This window comes from Neofelis nebulosa, chromosome 3 (assembly GCF_028018385.1).
Source record: "Neofelis nebulosa isolate mNeoNeb1 chromosome 3, mNeoNeb1.pri, whole genome shotgun sequence".
Taxonomy (NCBI): domain Eukaryota; kingdom Metazoa; phylum Chordata; class Mammalia; order Carnivora; family Felidae; genus Neofelis; species Neofelis nebulosa.
Genome location: NC_080784.1, coordinates 196,242,128 through 196,269,708, shown reverse-complemented (window position 1 = coordinate 196,269,708; position 27,581 = coordinate 196,242,128). Strand labels below are relative to the sequence as shown.

The 27,581-nt window shown below is 41.8% G+C and overlaps 1 protein-coding gene across 11 annotated transcripts in view; it reads left to right on the top strand.

The window, feature by feature from the left end:
* The first annotated feature begins 698 nt into the window (after nt 1–698).
* CPEB2 (cytoplasmic polyadenylation element binding protein 2) overlaps nt 699–27,581 on the top strand; it is a 73,175-nt gene continuing 46,292 nt past the window's right edge. For 4 of the 11 annotated variants that reach the window (XM_058723068.1, XM_058723066.1, XM_058723067.1 and 1 more), the window contains exons 1-4: nt 718–2,611; nt 5,526–5,807; nt 6,572–6,661; nt 15,370–15,460. In XM_058723068.1, coding sequence (XP_058579051.1) covers nt 914–2,611; nt 5,526–5,807; nt 6,572–6,661; nt 15,370–15,460 — 2,161 coding nt within the window. In that variant the 5' untranslated portion in view covers nt 718–913. Of the gene's footprint in view, nt 2,612–5,525; nt 5,817–6,571; nt 6,662–15,369; nt 15,461–27,581 lie in introns of all 11 variants that reach the window. The other 7 variants (XM_058723074.1, XM_058723072.1, XM_058723073.1 and 4 more) reach the window with 5 other exon arrangements.

Sequence of the window (27,581 nt, the reverse complement as noted above, 5' to 3'; positions counted from 1 at the left end):
GGCGACGGGAAGCGAAGACACGTCCAAGACTGGGACGTGGTGGGGCACGAGGTGCGGAGAGAGCCGCTCGGCGGTCTGCAAGGCAGGCAGAGCCCGCACGATCTTGCCGGCCTAAGGACCCCAAGGGCTGAGCCTGGAAGGCGAGAGGGGCCACGGTCACTAGGAGCCGTTCCCAGTCTGGTTCCCGGGCCTCAGTTTCCCCCGCGGGCCCGCGCCGCCCTGGGAAGCCCGCGTCCCAGCGGCCAAGCCTCATGTGACCGGGGGCGGGGCGGAGGTGACAGGAAGGAGGCGGGGCCGCGAGGGCGACGGGGGAGAGCGCGTGCGAGCCCCGCGCCGGGAGGGGCCGTTGCCCAGGAACCGTCGCCGCCGACGGCTCGCGCACGCCTTCGTGCGCGCGCGCGCGCCGGGCGCTCGGACTCCGGTCGGCCGCCTTCCACCGCCACCGGTCTCTCCTCTTCCCTGGATGCCGAAGGGGCCGGAGGACCGAAGCCGCTCGCTCTCGCGCTCCCCCGCCTTCCTGGGAGCGCAGGCGCGCCCCCGGCCGTGCCTGTATATTAATGAGGGGCGGGGCGGGGGCGGAGCAGCGGGGGCGCGGCGGCCTCGCGCCCGCGCGTGCCGGGACGCACCGCGGGGGGCGGTGCGATTGTGAGGTGGCGCTGACGCACGTTCCGGAGTTCTTAAGCGGCGAGGGCGGCGGCAGAGGCGGCGGCGGCACCCGAGCCGGTCTCGGGAGGCGGCGGTGACTGCCGCGAGGGGTGGCGGGGCCGAAGTAGGTGCCCCTGGCTCAGTCACGGTGTCCCTCTCTCACTGACTCCCCCTCCCTCCACCACGGCCGCGCCGCCCCAGATCCGGCGGTTTCCTAGGCGGGGCAGCGGACGGGGCGCCTCTCCTCCAGCTGCCGCCGGCCTGATAAATGAGGGACTTCGGATTTGGGGTGCTGCAGACCGCCCCGCTCCGAAGCAGTAGCCCCGGGTCCCTATTCGGCAGCGGGGCGTACCGTCCCTACGCCACGGGGCCCACCGCGGCCGCCGCCCCGCTGCCCTCCACCACGCCCTTCGGCCCGCTCTCGCCGCCGCCGTTGCCTGTCACCGGCTTCTCGGAGGCCGCCTCCCCCTTCTCTATCCCCCTAGGCTGTGGCGGCGCGGGCAGCTCAGCTGCCGCCGCTTCCTCTTCCTCCCCGTTCTTGGCGCATCAGCAGACCATGCAGGATGAGCTGCTGCTGGGGCTGACACAGCAGCCGGCGCGGCCGCTCTCGGGGGCGGCGGCCGCGGAGAAACTCCCCAACCACCACCCCGGCGGCGGCACGAACGCGGGTGTGACCCACCTCCTCCCCTCCCAGGACTTCAAACCGAGTCTGCACCACCCCTCCTCCTCCTCCGCCTCCTCCTGCTGCTGCTGCCGCACCTCCTCCCCGCAGGACTTCAGTAAGCGGCAGCAGCAGCAGCTGAGCAGCCAGAAGAGGAAAGAGTTCAGCCCTCCCCACCTTCCCCACCCTCCGGACTCGAAGCCGCCGCCGCCGCCGCTCCACTGCCCCGGCCGGTTCAGCCCGCCGCCGCCCGGCCCGCTCCTCCAGCCGGCGCAGCTCGCCCAGCGCCAGCAGCCACAGCAGCCGCCGCAGCCGCCGCCGCAGCAGCAGTTCAGCGTACCGCACCCGCAGCACCTCCCGCCGCAGGACTTCGCCCCGCGGCAGCGCCCGGCCGACCTGCCCCCGTTCCCGCAGCTCCAGCCCTCGCCGCCCGCAGCCCCGCGGCGCCGCCACGGAGGCGCGGGCAGCCCTCGCAAGACCCCGGCCGCGGGCGAGGGCAGCGCCGCCGAGCCCCCCAATGCGGGCTTGGCCCCCTCGACGCCGCCGGTGAACCCCGCGCCGGGCTCCATGGAGTCCCCCAACCACCCTCTGCTCAACAGTCCCAGTAACCTCCTGCCCGGCGGGGCGCTCGGCGCGGGCGCCTTCAGCAGCCTGCAGAGCCCGGACCTTCCGCACCCGGGCGGCGGCGGGGGCGGGGGGCCCCCGGGAGGCGGAGGGGGAGGCGGCTCCGCGTCGCCGCCGCCACTGCCCGGCTTCGGCACCCCCTGGTCGGTGCAGACCGCGTCGCCGCCGCCCCAGCCCCAGCCCCAGCCGCCGCCGCCGCCCCAGCAGCAGCAGCCGCCTCCGCCCCAGCAGCCGCCGCAGCCGCAGCCGCAGCAGCCCGGCTCCTCGGCCGCCACCCCGGGTGGCGGCGGCGGCGGCGGCGGCGGCGGCTCGCTCAGCGCCATGCCGCCGCCCAGCCCCGATTCAGAGAACGGCTTCTACCCCGGGCTGCCGTCGTCCATGAACCCGGCCTTCTTCCCGAGCTTCTCGCCCGTGTCCCCGCACGGCTGCGCGGGACTCAGCGTGCCGGCGAGCGGCGGTGGCGGCGGCGGCGGCGGCGGCTTCGGCGGCCCCTTCTCGGCGGCCGCGGTGCCCCCGCCGCCGCCGCCCGCCATGAATTTACCTCAGCAGCAGCCCCCGCCGGCCGCGGCGCCGCAGCAGCCGCAGAGCCGGAGGTCGCCCGTCAGCCCGCAGCTCCAGCAGCAGCACCAGGCGGCGGCCGCCGCCTTCTTGCAGCAGAGGAACTCCTACAACCACCACCAGGTACGGCGGGCGGCGGCCCGGCTGCGCCGCGGGGCCGGAGACCGGGGCGGCGAGGGCCACTCGCCCAAGTGAGAGGGGGGACTGGGAGGGCGGAGGAGGGGAACGGGGCTCGGGACGCCAGTCCCCGGCGGGGCGGGCGGGCGGGCAGCGGCCACCGTGGGCTGCGAGGCTCCGGTAGGGGGGTCGCGCCGGCAGCCGCTGCGGTCGGGCGCCCCCTCGAACGCCCGGCGCGGCGGGGGGGAGCGGGGTTGGGGCAGCGGCCGAATGGCGCCCGGGACCGAGGGCGGCGGCGGCGGCGGCGGGCGGGCGGGCGCCGGCCTGGCCGTCCCTCGCAGCGGGCGCCCCGACCCGGAGGACCAATGTCGGCGATCCTCGAGGACGGGCCGGGGGACGCGGGGCCGGCGGGCTCGGGCGGCGGCCTCGGACGAGCGGCCTGGGGAAGCGAACTTGCGAAGGAGGGTCGTGATCGCCGCAGACGGTGCGTGCGGCGAGCCGGTGACTCTTCCCCGTCGTCCAATGAGGGGACGGGCGGAAAGGAGAGGCTTTTTTCTTTCGAGTCCGTCTCGTTGCGAGTCGGCCCGCGCGAGGTCTGGCCGGGGGCGGCGGTGGCCCGGCCGGGACGAGCCGCCCGCCGCGCCCGGGGCCCCGCGCTGAGCTGTCAGGCGGCGGGAGAGCGGAGCCTGCCCGCGGCGGCTCCGTCCGCCTCTGCCGAGGTGCCCCGCGAGCCGCTGGCTTTCTGCGCCTCTTCGCGTTTGGGGACGGTTTGGTGGCTGGTGAGGCCAAAACTAAACTTGAATCCGGGAATCGTGTGATACCTCGCAGGGGGGACTCACGTTTTTTGGCGGCCTTGACCGTCTCTTGGGTTACGGGGTGTGTATATTTTGAGTGGGTAATGCAATTATGAAATAACACGGGACCGGGTTTTGTGTGTGTGTGTGTGTGTGTGTGTGTGTGTGTGTGTGTGTGTGTGTTTTATTCATCCGGGTCCTTTCCGATTCAGGCTCCGTTTTGTTATCTTCCCAGTACAATGTTTGAATGACCGCCGGCTTTGGTTCATTGACATCGAAAAGCGTATTTTGTTGTCCTTTTTTGATCCAGTCAGCATTTCCTGTAGTGATTCGTATGTTTAAGGTCATTTTCGTGATCAAGGACCGAGACAGAAGCAGAATTGGACCTTAACCGGTGCTTACTTACTCCTGTAACTTTTTCCATTGACCAGTTAAAGTTTTCAAAGGTTAACCTTTTAAAGGGCGAACGCTGTCTGACCAAAGTAACAAGTTGAGAGTTCTCTGAAATGAGAGTAACAGTTAGTCTTTCTTTCGAGTCCCCGGTGTCTCCCCGAGGAAGAAGAACGTGGCCTACAAGGATTGAAAACACGTCATTTGGAAATAATAGTCCGCTTTCCCATGATTTTCACAGTCTCGAGCAGCTGTGTCCTGCGTGTCAGGGTGTTGGGTTTTTTCCGCTGGGAACTTGCCACAGAAAAGTATCGATAGGTGCTTTTGTGCTCTTGGAGCCCTGCTCCCGGCCATTGGAAGACCGCGTAGGGTGGTTGGTATTTAACTGTGATCTGCGTCTTGTCAGAAGATGGTTCTCCCAGTGAAGTTTAAGAGGTCACACAGCTGCCCTGTGGAATTTTAGATCGCTGGAAGAGAACTTGAACCCTGTGTCAGCAAGGAAAGTCAGGCCCTCAAGAATGGAGTGATTTCTTCATGGTCCCCCCAGCTATGCTTTTGAACTGTGGGGAGGGCGAAATGGCAGCATATATTCATGATTATCTGGGCATTTAAAAAAAAATTTTAATAGGTACTAGGGGTCAAGTTCTCTCAAAAAGAGAAAGCTGTCTTACAAGAAGCAGGTTTCGTTTGAGGAATTCTTGACATAGTAACTTACTGACTTAGAGCAGCTGCACGGTCCATACTTCCTTTGGCTAAGCGTTAGAGCAAGCTTCTTGGCAATGTAATTGCTAGCAATTAGTATTTTTCAAAAACCTACGCTTATTGCCTCGTGCTGAATTGTCCATTCTTTGGCGACTGACAGATAAATAAATAGAATTTATTTTTGAAAATGAATGAGGTTACTGGAGACTTGTATGAAGAGCTCTACTAGAATAATCAAAGCATATAGTTAGTTGTTTTTCTTCAGTATATCTCAGTGGATCCACCTATGGGTAACATCAGATAATTGCCTAACAGTTCATGGATAATTAAGTGAAAGAAAAACAAAAACACTTTAAAAGAAACTACATTAAAATTGGAGTAAAATATCTTAAAAGTTGAATACGCGATAGGAAAAAAAAAAAAGAAAAAAAAACCAAACCCACATATTTTCCATACACTCCCTACCCTGAAAGGCGTTTTTAGTTCATGCAAGACAGTAACAGCAAATGTTATTACCATTATTCACTTTTGTAGCAGTGCCATTGGTTTTGGAAAGCTAACGTCTAAATATCTTACTCCGATTGTTACTCCTATCTATTAATTAAAGACCGGATTTTTACTTGTATGCCTAGTAGAATATGGTTGTTTTAAGATCACAATGTAGGTTCTATCTTTAAGGACCTTCAAAGTTAATTTCAATTTTAAACTATTTTTTTCTTCTTCCATACACGATTCTGAAAGGACAGAAATGTAACCGCCTGGTTCTATTTTAGCAGTTGTCATGAAATATCTGCTCGATTCATTATAATTTATAGTGGACCAGACGATGAAAACTCACCTAGCAGGAAATGAGTATGTTTTCAAACAGCAAGATCGCAAACCTATTACTTTTCGTAAACTCTTAAGCTATCCTTTATTGCCTTTAGAGATTTTTTTTTTAAGATTATATATATATTCTCAGCTCAGGCCGAAATTTTAGTTTGAATTGTAAACTCTCTAAATGCCTGTAATTTAAACATACGTGTTTTTCTCAGCCTCTTCTGAAACAATCTCCTTGGAGCAACCATCAGAGCAGTGGCTGGGGCACTGGAAGCGTGTCGTGGGGAGCAATGCACGGCAGAGACCATCGTAGAACTGGAAACATGGGGATTCCAGGAACTATGAATCAGATATCTCCATTGAAGAAACCATTTTCTGGTAATGTCATAGCACCACCGAAATTTACTCGCTCTACTCCATCACTGACTCCAAAATCTTGGATTGAAGATAACGTGTTCAGAACCGACAACAATAGTAATACACTCTTACCCTTACAGGTAAGAATGGTATGTAAATGGTCTTATTTCTAATGTTGATCTTTCAAAACAAGACATTGGGTGGTGGTGGTGGTGGTGGTGGTGGTGTGGAAAAACTGACAGATGAAAAAATAAAAAAATTCTGATTTTAAGCATTAATTTAAGGACAAAATACAAAAGGATAGAGAAAATGGATACTGTAAAAAATTCTCTAAACACATGGTAGAAAAGAAGCTTCCTAAAATGTAGAAAAACCTGCTGTGTTTCTCCAGTGCATATTGAAGCTTTTAATTGGCAGCTCAAGAATGCCTTAATTTCTTAATGTTTAATAGGCCACCAAAATGAGTTTCTCCTCCAATATCACTAAACTAAAATGTTAAGCAATTGTGCATAGGTTTGACTGTGATCAGCTGTGTGTATATTAAAATATACCCAGTACAGCTGTGATTATGGCAAAATAATATTAAGACTTTTTACATCCAATTAAAATTTGCCTTCACTGGTTCAGGGACTATTTTTTCCTAAATGTGGCTTAATAGTTATGATGATTAGACACTTTTTCAGGCCTTTTAAAATGTTTTATTGATATTATAGTCTAATAAAGCTATTTACGATGAGATTTTTTTTTTTTCTCCTGAGACCTTCAGAGGGCCAAAGATACAAGATAGAAGGAACTTTGATTGTTTTATTTTCTTTCTTTCTTTTTATTTATTTATTTTTTTTTTGTGGGTGGGTGTGGGGAAGAGAACTGCTTATTTCTGATGAAAACTTCTATGCTATTGAAGGTGAGATCTAGTTTGCAGTTACCAGCTTGGGGCTCAGATTCACTCCAAGATAGTTGGTGCACTGCAGCCGGAACATCCAGAATAGACCAGGTAGGCTGCACAGTGTATATTCTTCAGGATTTTGACTAGGAGTTTAGTGTTTATATTATGAGTAAGATTTATTATTAACTTTCCATTTATACCTTTTTAAAGCCTATGTCAGAGAGCATTAAAGCAATTGATTTTTAAAAGGTCACTTGACTTAAACTATTTAATATAAAATGTTTCATTTTCAAATTTATGAGTAATTTATAATTATTTCATTATTTCCAAAATATAAAATTTTCTTTTTGGAAAAAGGAATTATATACCCAAGAGCACCTGACTTTAAACATCAGTCAAACTGAACAGATTTTATCTTTGAGAGTTGTTTTCAGCTAGGGACAAAATTATGGATTTGCTTATCATTCAACTTTAAGTTTCATCAATATTTTACAGAATTTTTTTAGCAAATGCTTGTCATGGAATCTGCTACATTTGTCTTGAGGTATATTTCTGAAAAAGCCAGTCTTCCATTTTTTTCACCTTTATAAAAAACTTCGTGTGTTTTTATTCTTTATTCTTTATTTATTCTTTATTCTAAAATTTGTCACTGCTCTTATATACTATATTCTTCTAAAGAGTCAGTTTCCTGTAGAAAAGCCCTAAATCAAAAAGCTAGGAATCCATCTTAATCACATTACTTTCAAGCCCTTTGTGGTTGCAAAATGCTATCTCTTTTCCTGCAGACTAAATTTGAATTCAAACTGGGTACCCAGTGATGAGAATTATTACAGGATGAGTAGAAAACTCAGTCCTACATGAGGATTCTTTACTACAGAGCCGAAGCTTGAATGAGCATAGACTTGACATTGTGGGATCCCACTGAATGGAGCTATGTTCTCTTTAGCTAAGGCTCTCCCTTAGTTAATTTGTCAACATGAGATGATTTTACAAGTAAGGACTGTATAAATAGATCAATAAGATGTTTGTAAATAGCCTTCTAACCTGGAGGGTTAGCAGTAACTTCAGTAATCTACCATTAGCACCTATGGTAGACAAGTCCTACCTATTTACCAAAATAGTCCTGCCAGGATCTCCACTTAGAAATAAGTGGTTATCTCACATAATTTATAATTTATAATTTATAATTTATTGTTTTGTTAACAATGTAAGTTAGCTATCCATCTGTTTCTACCCTCTTCTCCACTCTGGCTCAGTTAGGCCATATTAGTGACATTTTTATGGTAGCCCTTTTATGTTGTTCAAATTGAATACGTAAATGCCTAGGAGATGGTATGTTTGAAGAGGAAAATTATGGTAATCATTTTGAAGGTGGCAAGGGACGTGTTTTTAGAGAAGAAGAGACATAATTATTTGAAGAGCAGGTGTAGGAAGCAGCACGAGGATCCATAGACGGGGGATATTAACTATGGAGAAGAAAGCAGACAGATTAGCTGTCATAAAGGGACCCCCGGGGGCGGGGCACCTGTTGAGAAATGAGGTTATTGAGATGCTGTCAGTGGGTGACGTGCTAGAGTGGATAGAAGTGATGATGAAAAAAGGGAAGTTTTCAAACTGGGCCCTACAGAGGTGCCCTTCCTTGGCTGCTCTGGGAGCCTCCAGTGCTCCCACTTAGACTTCAGTCAGAGCCGCTCTGTTCTTACCCATGTTATAACCGAGCATTTCACATAAATTCATTTTACCAAAAAAGATTTAGGTGCTTAATGTTTTTTTCTTTTGGTAAACTGCTGAGATACTAGCATTCCCTGTGGACCCTTGAAGCGAGGTGTGATGTGATGGAAGCTGAAGAGTGGTGAAGAAAAAGATGGTGGAAAGTGAAGTGAACTAGAAAGAAAGGAGGCCTAAAACCTGAACGTCCTTCATCTTTCTCAGTCTTTATGACATCGGAGCATACTGTTGATGCGCTTTCATCTCTTTGGGTCATAGTTTCCTGATCTATAAAAGGAGAACCTTGAACTAGATCATGGAAGGACTTTTTAGCCAGCTCTTATACTTTCTCTGATCTATTTTGGCCATTTCTTTTCCTCCTTATCCACCTCCCCCCCCCACACACACACACACACACTTTATTTTTAGAATACAAGGGTCTTAGTTTATTGGGGAGAAGGGGTGGGAATTGGACTGAGGCAGTCCAGGTGTACTGTATGGCCTCCCAAATAGGCTGAAAAGCAATGTTGTTCTCTCTTTTGAGCACCCTAAGGTACTTAACTATATAAAATTTGTTCTCTGTTTCTATCTTTCCATAAAAGGTTGAGGTATTTGAAGTTGAGGTTCTTAAAAGTACAGCAACAGCTGTAAACTTCCAATTGGTATCTTAAACCATTGGGGAGTTCCTCACTATTGGCAAAGTTAAAATTACAGAAAATTCTTAAGCACTTAAATATCTGGGGAAATATTTTCATTCTGACTTTTTTCCCACCACGTACAACATTTTAATACTAATAAACCTCAGTTAACAAATACATTATTTTAAAACATTTAACTTTTTATTTCTTTTAGTCTCAAATCGAGTAGGCCTATAAAATATACTGAATTGTAAAACCAGAGTCTTAATTTTTCTACCTGGATACTTGAGGCCTTACCTATACCAAGAACTGGACATGTAATTAACATTCAGTAAATGGGAAAGAAATCATTCTGAAAATTGGTTTTATTTCAGTTATATATAGCATTTTTAGGGTTGGTTGGCATTCTCTTATTTTAAGTAATTATGTCCTTATGGAAAAATCTTCAAATTTAGAACTTTTAAAAACAAGGGTAAAGTTTTATGCACATTTCTGACTTTAAAATTAATGTGGGTGGGGCGCCTGGGTGGCTCAGTCGGACTTCGGCTCAGGTCATGATCTCACAGTCCGTGAGTTCGAGCCCCGCGTCGGGGTCTGTGCTGACAGCTCAGAGCCTGGTCCTGTTTCAAATTCTGTGTCTCCCTCTCTCTCTGCCCCTCCCCTGCTCATGCTCTGTCTCTCTCTGTCTCAAAAATAAATAAATGTTAAAAAAAAATTGTTTTTAATAAAATTAATATAGGTATTTTAATTTCTTTAAAGTGCTATTAACTAGTTAACCTTGCAAGAAATTATACTTAGATGTGTGATTTTTAATTACCTTAAAATTGAATTTTCAGTTAGATACTGAGATTTCAGTTTATTTATTCATTAATACTTGAATTTTTTAAAGCAAAAAGTAAATATACTTGTAGCTGAGATTATTACTTAAAGGTTTATATATGGCACATTAGTTCTCTCTAAATAATTAGCAACGTGGTACCTTTAAAGGTGTAACATAGCCGTAAAGCCTATGAGATGGTATGTCTGTCCTCTAGCTAAGGGATTATGAATATATTTAGTTCTGTATTTTTGTTCCTATGGAAGTTCTTGAGTGTGTCACGTAAACTACCTTAAATTCATTGAAGATGCTTTGCACCAATCTTTAATATCCAAACTGTTATGACAACATGATAGATGATAATTTGGAGGTCTCTCAGAAAAGTATATTATTTGGTATCTTTATTCACTTTGCACAAAAACAATAAATAGTAGCAGAGCAAGTCCAATTTTTCATTCATTTAATAAAGCATTCCTTAAATTTTGGTTCTTAAAGGTGATGAACCTCATTTAAGGACACTGGTGGTAGTCATCAAACTGTAAACACTGAAAATGAGAGAGAATGGGTCTCTTGTAACCTGCTTAGGTAATGGATGCTTTTTAAGTTTTGTATCCTGCATTCACTTCTCTAATTGCACTTGATACATTTTTTTTTTTTTAATTTGTTTATTTTGAGAGAGTGACAGACTGTGCACACCCACGAGCTGGGGAGGGCAGAGAGAGAGAATCTTAAGCAGGCTCTGCACTGTCAATGCAGAGTCCTAGGCGGGGCTCAAACACACAAGCCTTGAGACCATTGACCTGAGCTAAAGTCAAGAGTCAGACACTCAACCAGCTGAGTCACCCAGGGGCCCCTGTACTTGATACATTCTTATACCGGATATTTTCTACTAGCCTTTTCATTTAACCCTTGTGGATACTAGTATACCTTTGGCCGTTGGGGCCTTTAAAAAAATTTAAAAAAAAAAATTTTTTTTTCAGTCCCTGTCATGCCACTTAGTCAAGGTTCAGATTCATAAAGGAAGTTCAAAAACTGTTATGTTCATTATGTATGAGGTAGTGTTTTAATTATCCTTGAGCTATATGGGGAGAAGTTCTGTTCTTTGCCTTTGAGAAGGTGGAAGCCCAGTTGGATGAAGAAGGGGTGTCTGTGTAGAACAACTAGAGACTGATAGGAGAGAGTAGGAGCCTGATGCTACATTGTGGAGGGAGACAGTAGCATGTCGTCTGCTGCTCATTCACCACAGTGCAGTAGCACTGCGTCATCAGGAGTGTAAAATCAGTGTTTGCTTGAAATGGAGGACAGTATTAATAACAACTTTGCTGTTTTATTTTAAAGCAAAAATTGGAAAACCAAACACAAAAATGCAACAAAAGTGGATCTCTCTACTTAGCCAGAAGGATATATGTTAAAGCATCTGGTATATCTTTAAACATGACAATAGAGGGTTTTTCCATAATCCATCTCCTTATTCTTTGGGAGAATATTTCATTTTCAAGAGGAAAATGTTCTACTTGACCATGTCTTCTGAAATGAGCAGGGTTTTGCATATTTCAAAGTAAAAATGTAACATCCCATTGAAACGTTCCCTTTTAATTAAGTTTAAGTTCTTTCTGTTGTACTAGTTTTAATATTCTTGACCTCTTTAGTTATTTTTCAGCATTTATAATCTTTTTTTTTTTTAGATTATCCTATTTAAGATGAGGATTTGAGATTAGATTACTTTGGTCTTTCTGTGTCCTGCAGTCTTTCTAGGACCGTATGGTTGTTTCTGTAAGTCTTTATGCCAAAAGTCTGGGTTCAAGAAAATAACAAAATATTAGAATATAAGAGATTATAGTTTTCCGTTGTTTTCTGAGCTTTGCCTGTTCACTGTTGTGGGATTCTGTAATCTCAGTTTATGAAAACCCATTTAAATCGATTCTTTGCCAGATAATTTTCATATTTAAGGTAGATTCCTCATAGTGATTCTTACTTTTGTGAAACTTCTTGGCTGTTTTCAAATAGTCATGTAGTAATAAACGTAGGTTAAGTTACATTGCTATGATTTTCCATATGTAAGCTAATCAGCTTTGGTGTGTTTATGTTTTCCTTAAAATGGTTTCGGGATTTTCATTTAGTTTTTAAATCAATGGCAGTTTTTGTGAACACAAATTTTTCTAATATCCTTATTTTAGAAAAATGCATATCTGTTTTATAGTCAGATTTGTTTCTGTTGTTTTTTCCAGAAGTTATATTTTAATACCCATACATTATTTAATGGAATTACCTGTATTTTTTTAGACATGAGCCTACAGGTTTCATTAAGTCTAGAAAGTGATTTTGAGGTGTCAGGAGCTCTTTGCCTGGTCAAGGTTATTTTGTGTTCAATGCTTTAAAAATCATGTGGGATGCAGCAGATGCTTACCAAAGTATAAGTTGGCTAATATTTGTATAATGACTTTATTCTTTTCTTTACTAAAGGAGGAGTTTGTTTCATTATGAAAGACTTGAAATGCAAGGGAAAATAGGGACCTGATATGTGGGCATTACCCTATTTCAGTTCAACGTAGGCATTAAAGCTAAAGCTATTAATACGTGCCGCTTTTTTGAATAACCGTTGTCGGTTGACTATCTAGTGATTGCTGATATTTATTGAATAGCGATTTCCCTTCTTACCTTAAGTAATTGCCCCTGGCCCATTGAGAGTACATATGGAGTTACTTCAATGATTTTACTCTAAATTTTGCTCTAAAGCAGGATCAAACTCAAACTCCTTGAATGGAGTTAGAGTGTGACTAAAAACCAAAAAGCAAAAGTCATTTGGGTGGTGGTGAGAGTCACCATCAAGTTCATAGGTCTGTTAAGGATGGGGCGTAGTCTGATTCTGTTAAAGAAAACATCAGCCTGAGAAGATAGCCTTAAACCATAACGTATTTTCTTTGTAAGAATTTAAGGCAAATAGAATATAAAGTATTTATAATACATCTTAGAACCTGTACAATACAGCATACCTAATGAGGTTTCTTTGCTTAATTATGTGAACAGTTTTTATCATGATAGTTTACATTTTTTAATTCTGTTAATTCTATTTTAAATACATTTTAATACGTCTTGTCTTAGTTACCATTTGAGTCCTTATTCCTGGGGGATTTATGGTCCTGTATGTAGTCTTTGCCCTCACAGAGCTCAACTTAAATTTGCCAAGTTTTTTTTTAGTAGAGTTAGGGTACTATTCATTCAAAAATATTTGAGAGCCAGCTATATTTCATAATTAGAAGGTCCTTACCCCTAATTAGCTTAGTTTAGTGGGTGAGGCAGGAAAATCAACAAATTAATTATGCATAAAGTAAAATGGAAGCACAGAAGATGGAAATATTTGGAGAGATTAGTAAAATTGTATGTAATTTTTGTCCAAGGGCCATGTTCTTCTCTATACTAGTTTTATTTATTTCATTTATTACATAGTACTTTGAGTCTTTTGCTTTTCTAATAGGTCTATTTGCTTTGCTATGGCTTTTCTATTATTAAGGTGGACTTTAGGCATTGTCTACTCTGAAATAATTTTTTTCTTTTCTCGAAGATAGAGCAGTGCCTAAAGAGGTTTAGTAAACTATAAGATCAAGAAGTCTAGCACTTCTTTAAGTATGGTTTGTGGACTAGCAGTCTAAGTATCACCTGAGAACTTACTGTAAATACACATTCTTAGGGGCCTCTCTAAACCTATTGAATTTCAGACTCTGTCTCAGCAGAGTCCCAGCAGCCTGGGTCCCAGATGATTGTGAAGCATGCTCATGTGTGAGAAGCGCTGTTGTAGTTCAGTGATTATCTGTGCCTCCTTCACCAAAGTCATGTTAATGATGTAAAATAAAGTAAGTAGGGGCACCTGGGTGGCTCAGTGGGTTAAGCGTCCGACTTCGGCTCAGGTCACAATCTCGCGGTCCGTGAGTTCGAGCCCCGCGTCGGGCTCTGTGCTGACAGCTCAGAGCCTGGAGCCTGCTTTGGATTCTGTGTCTCCCTCTGTCTCTGCCCCTCCCCTGCTCATGCTCTGTCTCTCTCTGTCTCAAAAATAAATAAACGTTAAAACAAATTTTTTTAATAAAAAAAATTAAGTAAGTAAAAGACAGGGAGTACCAATGTAGCTGTATTGTGGTCATGCTGGAGTAAGAGCTCTGGCCTAGCATTGTGTCTTTAGTACTACTTTGCACACTTCTAAATTCCTCAACAGCAACTTGTTTAGTCTATAATACTGATTCTGGCCCCCTAGTTTTAAAAAGTTCACAACCCTAATTTAAACCTCAAGTGGAGTAAATAAATCAACATATTTTCACGAAAGCTTCTTAGGTTTGTCTTCAGCTTTCCAAAAGACTGTCTCTAAATCATCCCTAGATTGTGGACTCCTTTGGAAAACTGATGAAAGTCCTAACCCTTTTCTTCAGGAAAAAAAATGTGTGTACACCCATACAGGATATTGTACATAATCTCAGAGATTTCATGGTCCTTCTTGGAGCTCATGCAGGTTAAAAAATGCCTAATTCTAATTTCTGCAAAGAGTTTTTCCCCTACTTTTCTGATTCTTCCCTTTTTCTGTGTTAGTCTTTTTTTTTTTTTTTTTGGAGAGTTAAAAATGGCCCGCCCTGACTCTCCTTCATATACAGACACTTGTACAAACACCTACACACACTTAAATGGGTGGGGGTCACCACTGAAATTTTTATTTGTTTGTTTGTTTGTTTGTTTGTTTTTGGTGACTTGGGCATGGGCCAGAGCTTGCTGTGGTAGTTCCCTGTGTGTATTTGTTCAAGTACATTGAGGGTGTGTTAGGCAGAAGAACAGTATAAATTCATTAAGCATTAAAGAATCAGATTCCTTCTAGTAAGCAAGTTGAGAGATTTAACATTTAGCAAACAAGACTCCCAGCTACACAAAAGACTTCGTTCTGGGACTTGATGAGGCAGGAAACTTGGAAGGTGGGAATATTGTCATCCCTTTCCTCCCTCCACCCCCTGCCTTTTTTGCAGGGTTTGGTGGGAAAGCGGATTTAGAAATGCAGAGACCAACATGTGAGAACTTCAGAGAGCAAGATTTGAATATAAGTATTCTAGGTGTTAGTCTTTGTTCTGATATTAATAGTTTCATTCTTTTGATTTTTATGGTATGAGATGTTTATGCATTTATTATTGTGAAATTCTGACCAAGTCAAATAATGTGTACCCCGTTTGATAGATATTTAAAGTGTGGTGCCATTATGGGATTAATTCCTTTCCCCCAAAATATTTATTTTTCAAGTGCCAGTGTCTTCCTGGATATATGAGAAAAGTATAGAAGTTAAATAACAAACTGCTTCCTACGTGTATAACATTTCACAAATCTTTTTAAGTTGAGAGTGATAACAGTAGCAATTATTTTACTGTATTAATGCTGCCAGTGAAATAAGATTATTTTTGGTATGTGATTTTGGAGATCTTAACTGTAGCATTCTCTCCAATACAAGAGATATTATAGCTCATGAGATCTTTAGCTACTGATACTGTCTTGGGATGCAGACTGATAAGTAATATATTAATCAGATGTCCTCTTTTATGTAAGAAGGTTTAGATGGTATGGTATATTTATCATCAGTTTTTGAAAACTTGTATAGATCATATTGAGTCTATTTCTTTCTCTTCTTCTAGGATCGAAGTAGAATGTATGACAGTTTGAATATGCACTCTTTGGAAAATTCCCTTATTGATATTATGAGAGCAGAGCATGATCCTCTTAAGGGTAGGTGGCTTTTTTTTTCTTGTATCACCCACCGCTTTGTCTCACCATTTTATGTAGGAAAATGAGCACTAAGTAGCACTTATGTTATCTATAAAATTGTACTACGTTTGTTAATAAAAACCTTTGTGAAATGTCATCCTTTTTCCTTTGTAGCTTATATAGATACCTGCTGATTTATGCAGAGAGAAATGTAAACCTGTGTCTCTTGTTATTGAACAAAAAGCCACTGTTTAGAGATATCTTGCAGTTTACCAGAGGTTGAAGAAAGGGTCTAAAATTGTTTAGTTCAGGGGCACTTGGGTAGGTCACTGGGTTAAGTGTCGGACTCTTGATCTCAGTTCAGGTCTTGATCTCAGGGTCGTGAGTTCAAGCCCTGCATTGGGCGCCACGCTGGGTGTGGAGCCTACTTTAAACACAAATGAAAATGAATGAAGAATAAATACATAAATAAATCTGCATGCACCTTATTAGCTTCAGCCCACACACTTGAAAAAAAAATTATGAAGTAACTTTTCCAAAATTCTGTCAAATTCAGAAATAAAAAAAATGCCTTGGAATATTTGTATTTACAGTTCACAGTGATGCCAACCTAAAATTGTCCTTTCCCCATTTTTCTTCTACCATCATAGGATTTTGAAAGGGGATATTTTATGGGAGCTTCTCTGAGGTTTCATACAAGTTGGGGCGAATTAGGAAAAAGAGTCAGCCCCACTGATCCCACAGTATCAGCCTTACTGTTAACTATATCTGAAGATATTCCATTAACATACTTGTTTTTATTTGTTTGTACATTACTTGTTGTTATTTTACATTTCTTTGTACAATATATCTCCTGCCTTTCAGTAGTAACAGTGAACATCTAGCAAACTGTGTGCACTTGAGTGATAAGAGATATGTTATTTATTGCTGCACAATAAATTATTCCACAATTTAGCAGCTTAAACAACAATAAATATTACCTCACAGAGTTCTACGGGTCGGGATTCAGGAGCAGCTTAACTGGTTAGTTCTGGCTGTCTGAATCAAAACCATGTGTTACTTGGTAATTTGTCCATATTTTTAATTCTATAAAGCCAAATAAGAATTCCCTTATAAGATTTTAGCCCAAAACTGTAGCACTTCAGTGTCGGCAGCAAGGTGGTGGCTTGAGGCTGTGTTGGCAATACTGGTCAGTTATCCAAACGGTTTGTTCTGTTTCTGGATTTTGTTAGTTTCTTGTCTAATTCCCTTATTTTTAAGGGGCTTAAGAAGTTCAAGGGATCATCATTAGTGATTGTTAGCAATGTGTGGGGATGGTAATTCTCCTCCTCAGAAACTAATAAAGATTATTATACTTTGGAATTTTTGGGGTTTTTTTGGCAGGGGGTGGGGGTGGGAGGGTTGGGTGGAGGGAGCTGCTTCTAACCAAAACCCAGTCTAATTTTTCGAGTATCTGTATATGGGGTCTTTTTCTCTTTCACTGTTATGGTGACAGTTCCAGTGGCATCTGTCTTCTATCCACTGTTTGATAATAGAATCCAGTAGTTTATGATTACGAAGAAGTTCCCTCTCTTTATTTCTTTGGTTTATGTAGAAAGAAAACTCTTAGAAATTCTAATGTAAGATAAAGTCATCATCAGCTGTTAGCAGCAAATAATGAAAAGGTTTTCATTGTCGTTTCTCCCAGTCGTCTTTAAAAAGGCCTTTTAAAGATGTTAAGAGAAACCATTCTCATTTCAAGTTTTCTTTTTTTCTAAAGTCTATTTTATAATAAAACTGGAGAAGACTTTGAAAAAGAAAATGGAAGCAGCATAAGACCAAGAGGAATTTAATAATTAAAAAACAAATCTCAAGTGAAGGCAAAATTCTTTCGTTAGAATGGGAAGGGGAAAATGTGCTCAGTACCACCTTTAGCAATTATGGTAACAAATCTCTGTTCCTTTTTTTTTTTTTTTTTTTTAATGTTTATTTATTTATTTCAAGAGAGAGAGTGAGCAGGGGAGAGGCAGAAAGACAGGGAGAGAGAGAGAATCCCAAGCAGGCTCCCAAGAGCCTGACGTGGAGGTCAGTCCCACCAACCATGAGATCATGACCTGAGCTGAAATCAAGAGTCAGAGGTGTAACTAACTGAGCCACCCAGGCACCTCACAACTCTCTAATTGGGAGTGTTTTGTATCCTACATTTATTATGGTAGGAAAGAAAAGAAAAAAATAAATAAAGAAAAACATCGAGAGATACCTCTATAGAGAAAGAAAGAAGACCGGTACTTGTGCATACTGCCATCAAATGGCTATTAAAATGGTCCTGATGCACCACAGCTACTACTGAAAGACTCTTCTTGTCTTACTAGTACAGACTTCACTGCCTTCTGGGACATCCTGTCATGTATCTTCCTCCTGGTACTCTGATCATTGCATGTTTTCTCTGGGCGGGACCTCGGTAAAATCTGCTAAAGCAAGGTTGTGACAGAACAGAAGAAACCAGTCTGTGGACTTCCCCCGTTTGTCCAGTCCTTGTCTTCAGGGCAGCACTGCAGCCTGTGTCCCGTCTCTTCCATCTCATCTTTTCATTCCTTTCAGAAAACTCTGTCCACTGTTTAATACAGTCTTTTTTTTTTTTTTTTTTTCAAAAAATAGAATTAATCTTACTTTATCCTTTTTAAATGTTTTCAAAGGTCAGCCATGTGCTTTGCCTTCCTTATGGGATCTAATGGAAAGGGAGTTGCAGTGTAAATTTTTTAATGAATTTCTTGTTTACCTTTCTATTAATGATGAAAGCTTCTAGAAAATTTTTCACATGAACTTAAGTGATAAGAGATTTTACTGTTATGTATTGCTGTATAACAAATTACTCCTAAGTTTAGCAGCTTAAAACAACAATAAACATTTATCGGCTCCACAATTTCTGTAGGTTAGAATTCAGAAGCGGTTTAGCTGCTTGGTTCTGGCTGAGGATTTCATGAGGTAGCAGTCATGTGAAGGCGTGACTGGGGCCGGATGTTCCTTTTCCAAGGTGACTCACTCATGTGGCTGTCAAGTTAGCACAGGCCATTGGTAGGAGAACTCAGTTACTCACCATGTTGAGCTTTCCATGGGGTGTCCTCACAGTATATTTTCTGGATGCCCCCCTCCCCATCCCCGCCCTGAGCAAAGATCCAGACTTGAGGTTAATGTTCCAGGGTCTTCTATGACCTAACTTCAGAAGTCTTACACCGTCACTTCCGTGGCATCCTACCAGTGACATAGGTCAGCGCTACTCAACTGGGGGTGGGGGTGGGGGGGGCGGGGGCCACTACTCAAGAGATGTGAATACTAGGAGGCAAGCATAAGTGGAGGGTGTCACGGAGGCTGACTTCCACAGAGATAAAGGCAGAAACTATAAATTGGCATTCGGTTTTACTTTTCTAAAGGAAAAGAGAAACTACTCAAGGTAAGAGTTAATGTCAGTAGAAGAGAAACAGTCAAGCAGCTCTCTGGAATCCAAAGGAAGTCTGGCAGGTTACTGGTCTGAGAACTGACTGGTTGTACTAACACCTCCCATCCCCAGTGAAGTCCAGAATACTTCACTCTACAGCTTGTTTCCATTTTCCCACTCTCCGGTGGTTTTTACAGGTCAGTAGGGGAACCTTTATTATTTACTGTTAAGGTTCTGTGGGTTAGCATAGCAGGTAGGAAGGGTCTTGTCTCATGGGGGCTCTGCAGATGTGAAGTGACGGCAAACAAAGATGGAGTTCTGGATGCACGTTAGTCCATAGAGTGTGCCTACTTTTCTACCAGGCAGTGTCCAAGACCTTGGCTGTAATTGTGTAAAACAGATACAGTCTCTGTTCTTAAGGGATTTACAGCCTGCTAGAAAGAAGAGACCTTATACGTATAATGTACATACATACGTGTGATATATTAATATGATGTTTATATACACATAATCTATAACCAGAGTGTTTGAAGTGCCATGGAGGGAGATGATAAGGTGCTTGGGTAGGTCATAAGTAAAGGGAGAGAGATACTTAATTCATCTGTGGAGTGAAGAAAGCTAAGACCTTAAGCTTGAACAGCACAAAGATGAAAAACCACTGGCGGCAAGTGTCAGCTAGACAGAGGGGCCGGGATGTATGGAAGAGCTTGTCACATTTGAGGAACTGAAAGCAGACAGTCCTGGCATAGCTCATTTAGGCTACCTGATGCTGACTGGCTGTAACTGGATATAACTGCTCAGCCCTAGGGAGCAGGTGCTGTCTTCTCCAGATCGTGAGCACTAACACACCGTTTTATGCTTTCCTTAGTATTCGTGACACTGATCTGTTTTTATTTATTCTGCATTGGTTTCTTGCCATTAACATCTCATTTTCTGATGACCGTCTTCATTCTTGGCAAATATTTTTCTTTTCAAAGGAAGAACAAATACAGATTCTTTTAATGCTTAAAGCAAATCATGCTTTGCCAACTGCAGTTTTGCAATTTTGCAGTTTTGTTTTTGCATACCTATATTAAATAATCTGTGATCTTGCTATGTATGTGTGGGTCAGTTCATTCTGCTTTAAACAAAAGAACAAGATGGTGATTATTGTTAAGCTCTCTATCCTCCCTGCCCTCAGCAATCTGCAAAAATGTCTTACTGTGTAAGCATTTTTACCAAAATTTGCTCATCCCCCTCCCCAAAAGGATAAGAGGAAAAAAGAAAAAATTAATTTCAGCTAAAAAAAAAAAAAATGATTCAAAAACTGTGGATAGCAGTGCAGTTTAATATTACAGTTCTTGGAAGTATCCGCTTTAGCAATTCACAATGACTTTACCAGTGTTCCCTAAACAACTTAAAGGAATCAGGAAAAAGGATTTAGAGTAGGATTTTATGGCAACACATGTTTAAAAGTGGATGCCTTCAGAACTTTATTTACTATGTATTTTCGCGTCTAGCATCATTTTTATCACTTGACTGCTAAGCTCCTATTTTCCAAGACTCCTGAAGTAGAATCTGTGCTGTTTCACTGAGAAGATAAGGAATTGCTTCTGTGTAAGGTGCTAAATGGTTGTGGTAGTACCGAATCAATTCTTGCCTCTTTTCTTCTACTCTTCTTTTCCCTCTGGTTCTCTTCAGCTGGCTGTAATGTAAATTTGTAGTACTAAGTCAGAAAATACCTTGTATAAATTTCCGAAAGTCTCTGGTATGAGAATTTACATTTTTGAACCTAAGAAGTGTTGAGCTGGACAGAGATTCTCAAACTCTGAGAGCATGTGTATCAGGCGGGTTTCAGGAGCCCAGTCCCAGAGATTGTGCCCTGTGGCCTGTGCAGAGAGCACACTTGGAGACACTCTGAAACAGGGGAACAAGATGAAAGAGATCTATTGGAAGTTGTAAACATTTTAATGACATTATTAAAACACAGCAAAGTGCAGAGTAAAACTAATACCAATCATCTATATGCCCGAGCAGTTCTGTTGATTCTCTTAAGCTCCTGGTACACTGCCTTCACTGATTTCTCTGGCAGAGAGTGGAAGGCATCCTTCAGAACAGATTTTACTTGTTTTCGGCCCACTTGTGTTTCCTGGAGTAAACTTTTCAGGAGTTCCAGAAAGTGCAAATCATGTATAATAACATGTCTTCAAAAAAAAGATCATCAAGGAGGGATTGCTGTATATATGCTTTCAATCTTTAAAGAAAATGTTTCATTTTTTTTTTCTTTAATGTTTATTTGTTTTGAGAGAAAGAGAGGACACACAAGTGGGGAGGGGCAGAGAGGGAAGGAGAGAGAGGATCCCAAGCAGGCTCCACGCTGTCAGCGCAAAGCCCGATGCAGGGCTCGAACCCAGGAGTCAGACACTCAACCGAGTGAGCCACCCCAGCATCCCAAAAATATTTCTTTTTAAAAAGGAGTGAAATTTGTGCATACTTTCCCCTGGATTTCATTTGTTTTTATTTTTTCCTACAGACCACAGGCCTTGATAAATAAGAAAAAAAATCATTAACTTTGAAAAAAATCATATTTATATCGAAGCCGTGCACATTTCATTATTTTGACGTTAAGAGATGCTCGCTGTTGATCCTTGTAATATGCCTCATACCTTAATACTTTACCCTTCAAACTACTCAGAATTGAATTCATCTCAAGAAAAGTACAATTTTCAAGATTTTAACTTTTGTTTTCTGTGAGAATGTCTGCAGATTAAAGAGGAAGTTGTGAAAATGTGGTTGTAAAAGTTCTTGTTTTAGAAGATTTACATGAAGTATAGTATCATGAATAGAGATTTTTTAAGTTTTATTTATTTATATTTCTTTTCAGGTAGTTGCAACAATAAGTAATTAGCAACAATATTATTAAATTTGAAAACAAATTGTTATTTCTTCAGGCAGTTTTGGCTGTTTAAGCAATTTGAATTACAACAATATGCAGTTTTTCTTCTTTAAAAACTAAAACCATTCAGAAACCACAGTGAATTTTCTTAAAATCACATTTATTTATTCAGAGCTTATATGGGTTTACTAAAAGCCTGTTTTCACCACAAATCTTCATTAAGACTTTAATTATGGCCTTATAACTCTTATTTTTAGGTTGAAAGTCAAGAAATACAACATTTTTCATATAGAATTTTTCACGGTAAAAATGGGTACTTGGGATAATTAGGCCTATGAATTTTAGTTGCTTTTAGTATTTGAAGGGTATCGGAGAATCTCTAATGAAGGATTTCCCTGTAGAGTATAGGACTTTATCCTTTTTTAAATGTTTATTTTCTTATTACAAAAAAAATAGTATGTGTTCATTAAAGAAAATTTGGGAAATCTGGAAGAATTTTTCAATCATCAGTTATTTCCACAAACTAAAATAACCAACCATGCTTGATATGTTGGTGTATAATTTTTTCTAATCTTTGTCTACTACATATAAGCTTAAAATATTTGCAATAGTCAAATCTTTTATCTTCCCTCAAACCTGGTTTGATATGTACCCGAGTTAAAAAGTCAAATAGTGCCATAAGGCTTCTATAACAAAAGATAGAAGTCTTCTCTCATTCTTTTCTCTTTGCTTCAGATCCCCATTCCTTAGAGGTAGGTAGCTAACTTTCAATGTTTTTTTTTAATGGATTCTTCATGTAATCGTTTGTTAATAATATGCTGAGGCTTCTAAATTTCCTACATTTTTGGTATTATCTGTTGACTGTGAACTTTGACTTGCCCATCCCCCAACACTTACCCTGCTCTGTCCTCTCCAAATGATTATAGGATCATTTTTGTTTAAATCAGGAAGTGTATTGGGGCGCCTGGGTTGCTCAGTTGGTTAAGCACCCAACTTCGGCTCAGGTCGTGATCTCACGGCTCGCGAGTTGTAGCCCCGCGTTGGGCTCTATGCTGACAGCTTGGAGCCTGCTTCATGTTCTATGTCTCCCTCTCTCTCTCTGCCCCTCCCCCGCTCATGCTGTCTCTCTCTGTCTCTCAAAAATAAATAAACATTAAATCAAGAGGTGTTTTGCCATGAAAATGCAGATACTCATGGGTGAACCTCATCTGTTTTTTACTGTAATGTAACTTTTTTCTTCTTTTTCTTAGAATTAATCATTGTCTCTTTTGGTTTGATTGCTTTGTTATCTAAGTACTTGTCACTGATTCATCCCAAAATTTATCAATAGAACCCTGAAGCTTCCTTCAATACCTCTAAAAACATCAAATAATCTCAGATTGATTTTTTTTTTTTTTTTTCCTGCTGTTGAAGGCATCCTTCTGCAGCCTTTCATAACTGTCACTGTGGGACTTCTAGAATGCTGAGAGTTCCTTTTCCTGTGGGATCCTTGTCCTGATCTCTATACCCTTTTCTTAGTGGTCTATACCTTTGTTTTATTGGGCCTGTTTTATAGTACCTTCCTTCAGGTGGGACATACATTTTAGATCTCATACGTATGAAAACGTGTTTATTCTACTATGTAAGATGATAGGCTGGTGTGGAATTACATGTTTGTAATTGCGAACACTGAAAGCATGCTTCATTGTCTTTTACCTCTCAAGGTTACCATAAGTGTATTACCATCATGATACCTGTTAATTTGTATGATCGATTGCCTTGTTTTGTGTTTTTAAAATTTTTGTCTTTCTTTCTGGAAGCTTTTAGGATATTTTCGTGCCTGCGGTTCTGAAATTTCATAATAATGAAATATGGATCTTCTTATGTGTATGCATGGGGGAGCCCTGTCTTTCCCTTCCTTCCTTCCTTCCTTCCTTCCTTCCTTCCTTCCTTCCTTCCTTCCTTCCTTCCTTTTTTCCTTCCTTCCATTTCTTTGTTTATTTCCTTCACTGCACATCCATTGGGCCTTTTTAATTTGAAGATGCATTTCTTTCAATTCTTGGACATTTTTGGCATTTTGATCATTTCTTCCCTTCTATTTTTAATATTTTTCTTTCTGGAAATCCTGTTCTTCAAATAGTTAACCTCCTATACTCATCTACTTGCCTGTTTTCCATTGCTTTATCTTTTGTTTTACTTTGGGAAACATTCCCTCAGTTGTTACTCTTCAACCCTTTTATTGATTTTTCTATTTCAAAAATTTTCTCTGAAGAACTTTTAGGACCCTCTTTAAAAAAGTCATTGAACTTTCCTTTTCTTCCTTGATACTGTTTTTCTGGTGTGCTTATCTTTAAACACTATATTGTAGTGTTTGTGGATTATTTTTCCATTTCCTTGCAATGTTTATACTTCTACGTTCCTCTTTTCTGTTTGTTTGGTTTTGTTCTTTCATTCATGCTGGAGGTGTTTATCACATATCTTACAGACCTTTGATGTCTGTTCATTTTTAAAGATGAGACACAGGGGCGCCTGGGTGGCGCAGTCGGTTAAGCGTCCGACTTCAGCCAGGTCACGATCTCACGGTCTGTGAGTTCGAGCCCCGCGTCAGGCTCTGGGCTGATGGCTCGGAGCCTGGAGCCTGTTTCCAATTCTGTGTGTCTCCCTCTCTCTCTGCCCCTTCCCCGTTCATGCTCTGTCTCTCTCTGTCCCAAAAATAAATAAAAAACGTTGAAAAAAAAATAAAAAAAAAGAATTTAAAAAAGATGAGACACAAAAATGGTGATTGGAAGCTCTGTGTATGTAGTTGGGATTGACAAACCAGTGAGCATTGCTATAAGCCAACCAGGTGGAACTCCCACAATGTCTGTTTCTAGGTCTTTTCTTTCAGTCTGGGAAATGAACACCGGATGTATGTCGTCCATTCTTCTGTCTGGGAGCTAGAGGCCTGACTTCTCGCCTTCTTAGAAAAGCCAGAGAGAGGGCTGTGTGTCTCTCTGATTCTTTTAAAAACTAAAAAGCAGTCCTCGACTTTCCCGTGTTGAGTTCCACCCCACATCTACTTGTAGTGATAACTAGAGCTTCTTATTCTGGAAGCTCTCCAGGTGTCTATTGTGGTAAATGGCTTGTTTCTGGATAGTCTTCCCAGGCACGCACCAGTATAGGTGTCAGAGATTTCAGTGATTTCTGGTCTACACAGGCAGTTAACCACTCAACCATTCCTGTTCACAGCTTCCAAAATTTTGGTGACATAGTTCTTCTGTGATCCTGTCTCATTTTATTTGTCCTGATGGGGTTATGCCTCTTTAAAACTTCCATGACGCCATTTTTAGGGGTTTCAGAAAGCAGCAAAGATGGACACAGGCATTCAGTCGTCCATGTTCGGTTGGAAGTCTCTGTAATCCCTAGTCTATTTATCTTTTTGGTGAAGCCCCCCCACATGCTTAGTCAGTAGTAGCTTACTTTATTAAAGATTGTTAAAGAATTCTATTCCTTTTAAATGGAGTGCCTTGCTCATTTATTTTTGATTCAGTAGCTTGTTTTCTTTTTTAATGTATCTTTCACACGACACTGTGTCATGGGAGCAGTGAGCACCTCTGTTTTCGCTCTGTCTTGAGTCAACATTTATTATAGTTCCAAACAAATAGAAAGGGCTCAATAAATTATTGGTTGAACGATTGAACATTTTTCTACAAGGAGTCATATTTTTTGTCAATATCTACTTAAAACTTTTAAAAATTACTTACATGCATATAAAATAGTTTACATAACCATTTCCCTACAGTTGGAAATTTAGGTATTTCAAATTCTTAAATGAAAATCAGTGAGCTTTTTGTGTTTATTTCCATAGAATAGGCTTAATATATATATTTTTGAGATTCTAGGTATATATTGCTGACTTAATTTTAGGTTTTATGCCATTTAACACTGCTGCTGGCAATGCTTGATTGCCCATTTGTTATTCTTAATATTACTTTCATTTATACAACTATTATAGGTTAAAGTTTTGCAACCATTAGTCCAACCTGATTTTAATGTTAATTTAATGGATCTTAATTAGTACCAGTTTTATTGGAATAACTTTATGATGACACATTATGATGATTAATGACTTAAGTTTAGCCTCTGTTGCTGTTGTCTTTCTTTTTGTGGTTATACTTTACTTGAAACAAACTTTTTGATATTCTATATTCCATGATGTTTCTTAGTTTATTTTCTAATATTAATTATATAAAAGTTTTAAAAGTTGTAAATCATTATTCAGTGAAGAAAATTTATGATGGGGCCCTGCTTTAAGAGTGAGTTAACTAGATTAATTTTCGTGGAAACTCAGATCGATGGTTTTTATTAAGGAATGATTCTGTTGCTCTCTTGGGATCTGGTACTTTGGATCTAAGGGTCTTTTCTGCATTTGTATGATCTTATTCTTAGGCTTTTATGAGGCTTGCATTGAGATTTGGGAGTGAGGTCAGGAATGACTGTCCTGCCCCTTGGATCTGAGCAGAGATTGGAGTTATTCAAGGTTGGTAATGACCACATTCTAAGTGGATTTTACCAGACTTCCTACGAACCATTTTTTTTTTTTTCTAATTAGATTTGGAAATAAAGGTAAAGCATAGACAATGATAAAATATGAGGAGAGTCTACCAAACCAGTGGGAGCAATGCTTTGTATTTAAAGCATATAAGAAGAATCTTTTCATTTGTACAATATGTTCGTGTGTATAAGAAACACACACACACAATATAAAATGTATGGTACATATCATGCATTAAGCACTTGATGCATGTCAAACACTGCTCTGAGGACTTTACATGTATTAACTTAAACATGATTCTCACACCTAAGATGTAGATATTTTATCTTCCATTCGGGTGACTGTTGTGGCTTACTAACAATAATTGTCCAAGTGGCAATGCTAGGAAGTGGTAGAACTCTGGAGTTTGTGTTTTTAACCATCTTAGCATACTGCCTCTCTTAGTATTTGGTTTAATAATAATTGTAACCCAATCTCCTTATGATTCTAATATGTGGTTAAAATTTTTTTTTTCTGTTGAAAGTAGTTGGCAGAATGTGTAACATTGTTCTTTAGTAATTTTAATCATCACTAATGAGGAATGGGTTGGCATCATCAACTGTGAATATTGGGGCTTTGGAGATCATATTTTGGATGTATTCTTTAAAAAAAAAAAGAATATTTGTGGAGAAAGGAAAAAATTCATCTTGACAGAGAGCAAAAAAAGCAAGACTTGTCTCCCTCCCTCTCACCATTTTAAGAGGTGTAGAAATGAACTGATAAAAACTTACTCTGCAATTTTTACGTTTACTGAGAGAATGGCCCACCTACAAATACGTGTTTAGTACTATGCTTTCCATTAAGCTCATGGGTCATATAATAGAATGAGATAATTTCGTTCATCGATTTAGCTAATACTTAAGGGCCTGTTATGTACTAGGCTCTGTTTTATTTATTCATTTATTTAATTTTTAATGTTTATTTTTAACGAGAGAGAGAGAGAGAGAGAACAAGCAGGGGAGGGGCAGAGAGAGAGGGAGACACAGAATCCGAAGCAGGCTCCAGGCTCTGAGCTGTCAACACAGAGCCCAACAAGGGCTTGAACTCACAAACCACAAGATCATGACCTGAGCCGAAGTCAGACACTTAACCAACTAGCCACCCAGGCACCTCTACTAGGCTCTGTTTTAGATGGTAGAGATACAGTAGAGAATAAAAAAGACAAGACTCCTGCCCTCATGATCTTCTGTTTTAATGAAGGGTGGAGATAATAAGAGTCAATGCTATGAAGAAAAAAAATACAGTATCAAGGGGATAGAGAAAGAAACTGCTATTTTAGGATGGTCTCTGATGGCATCGT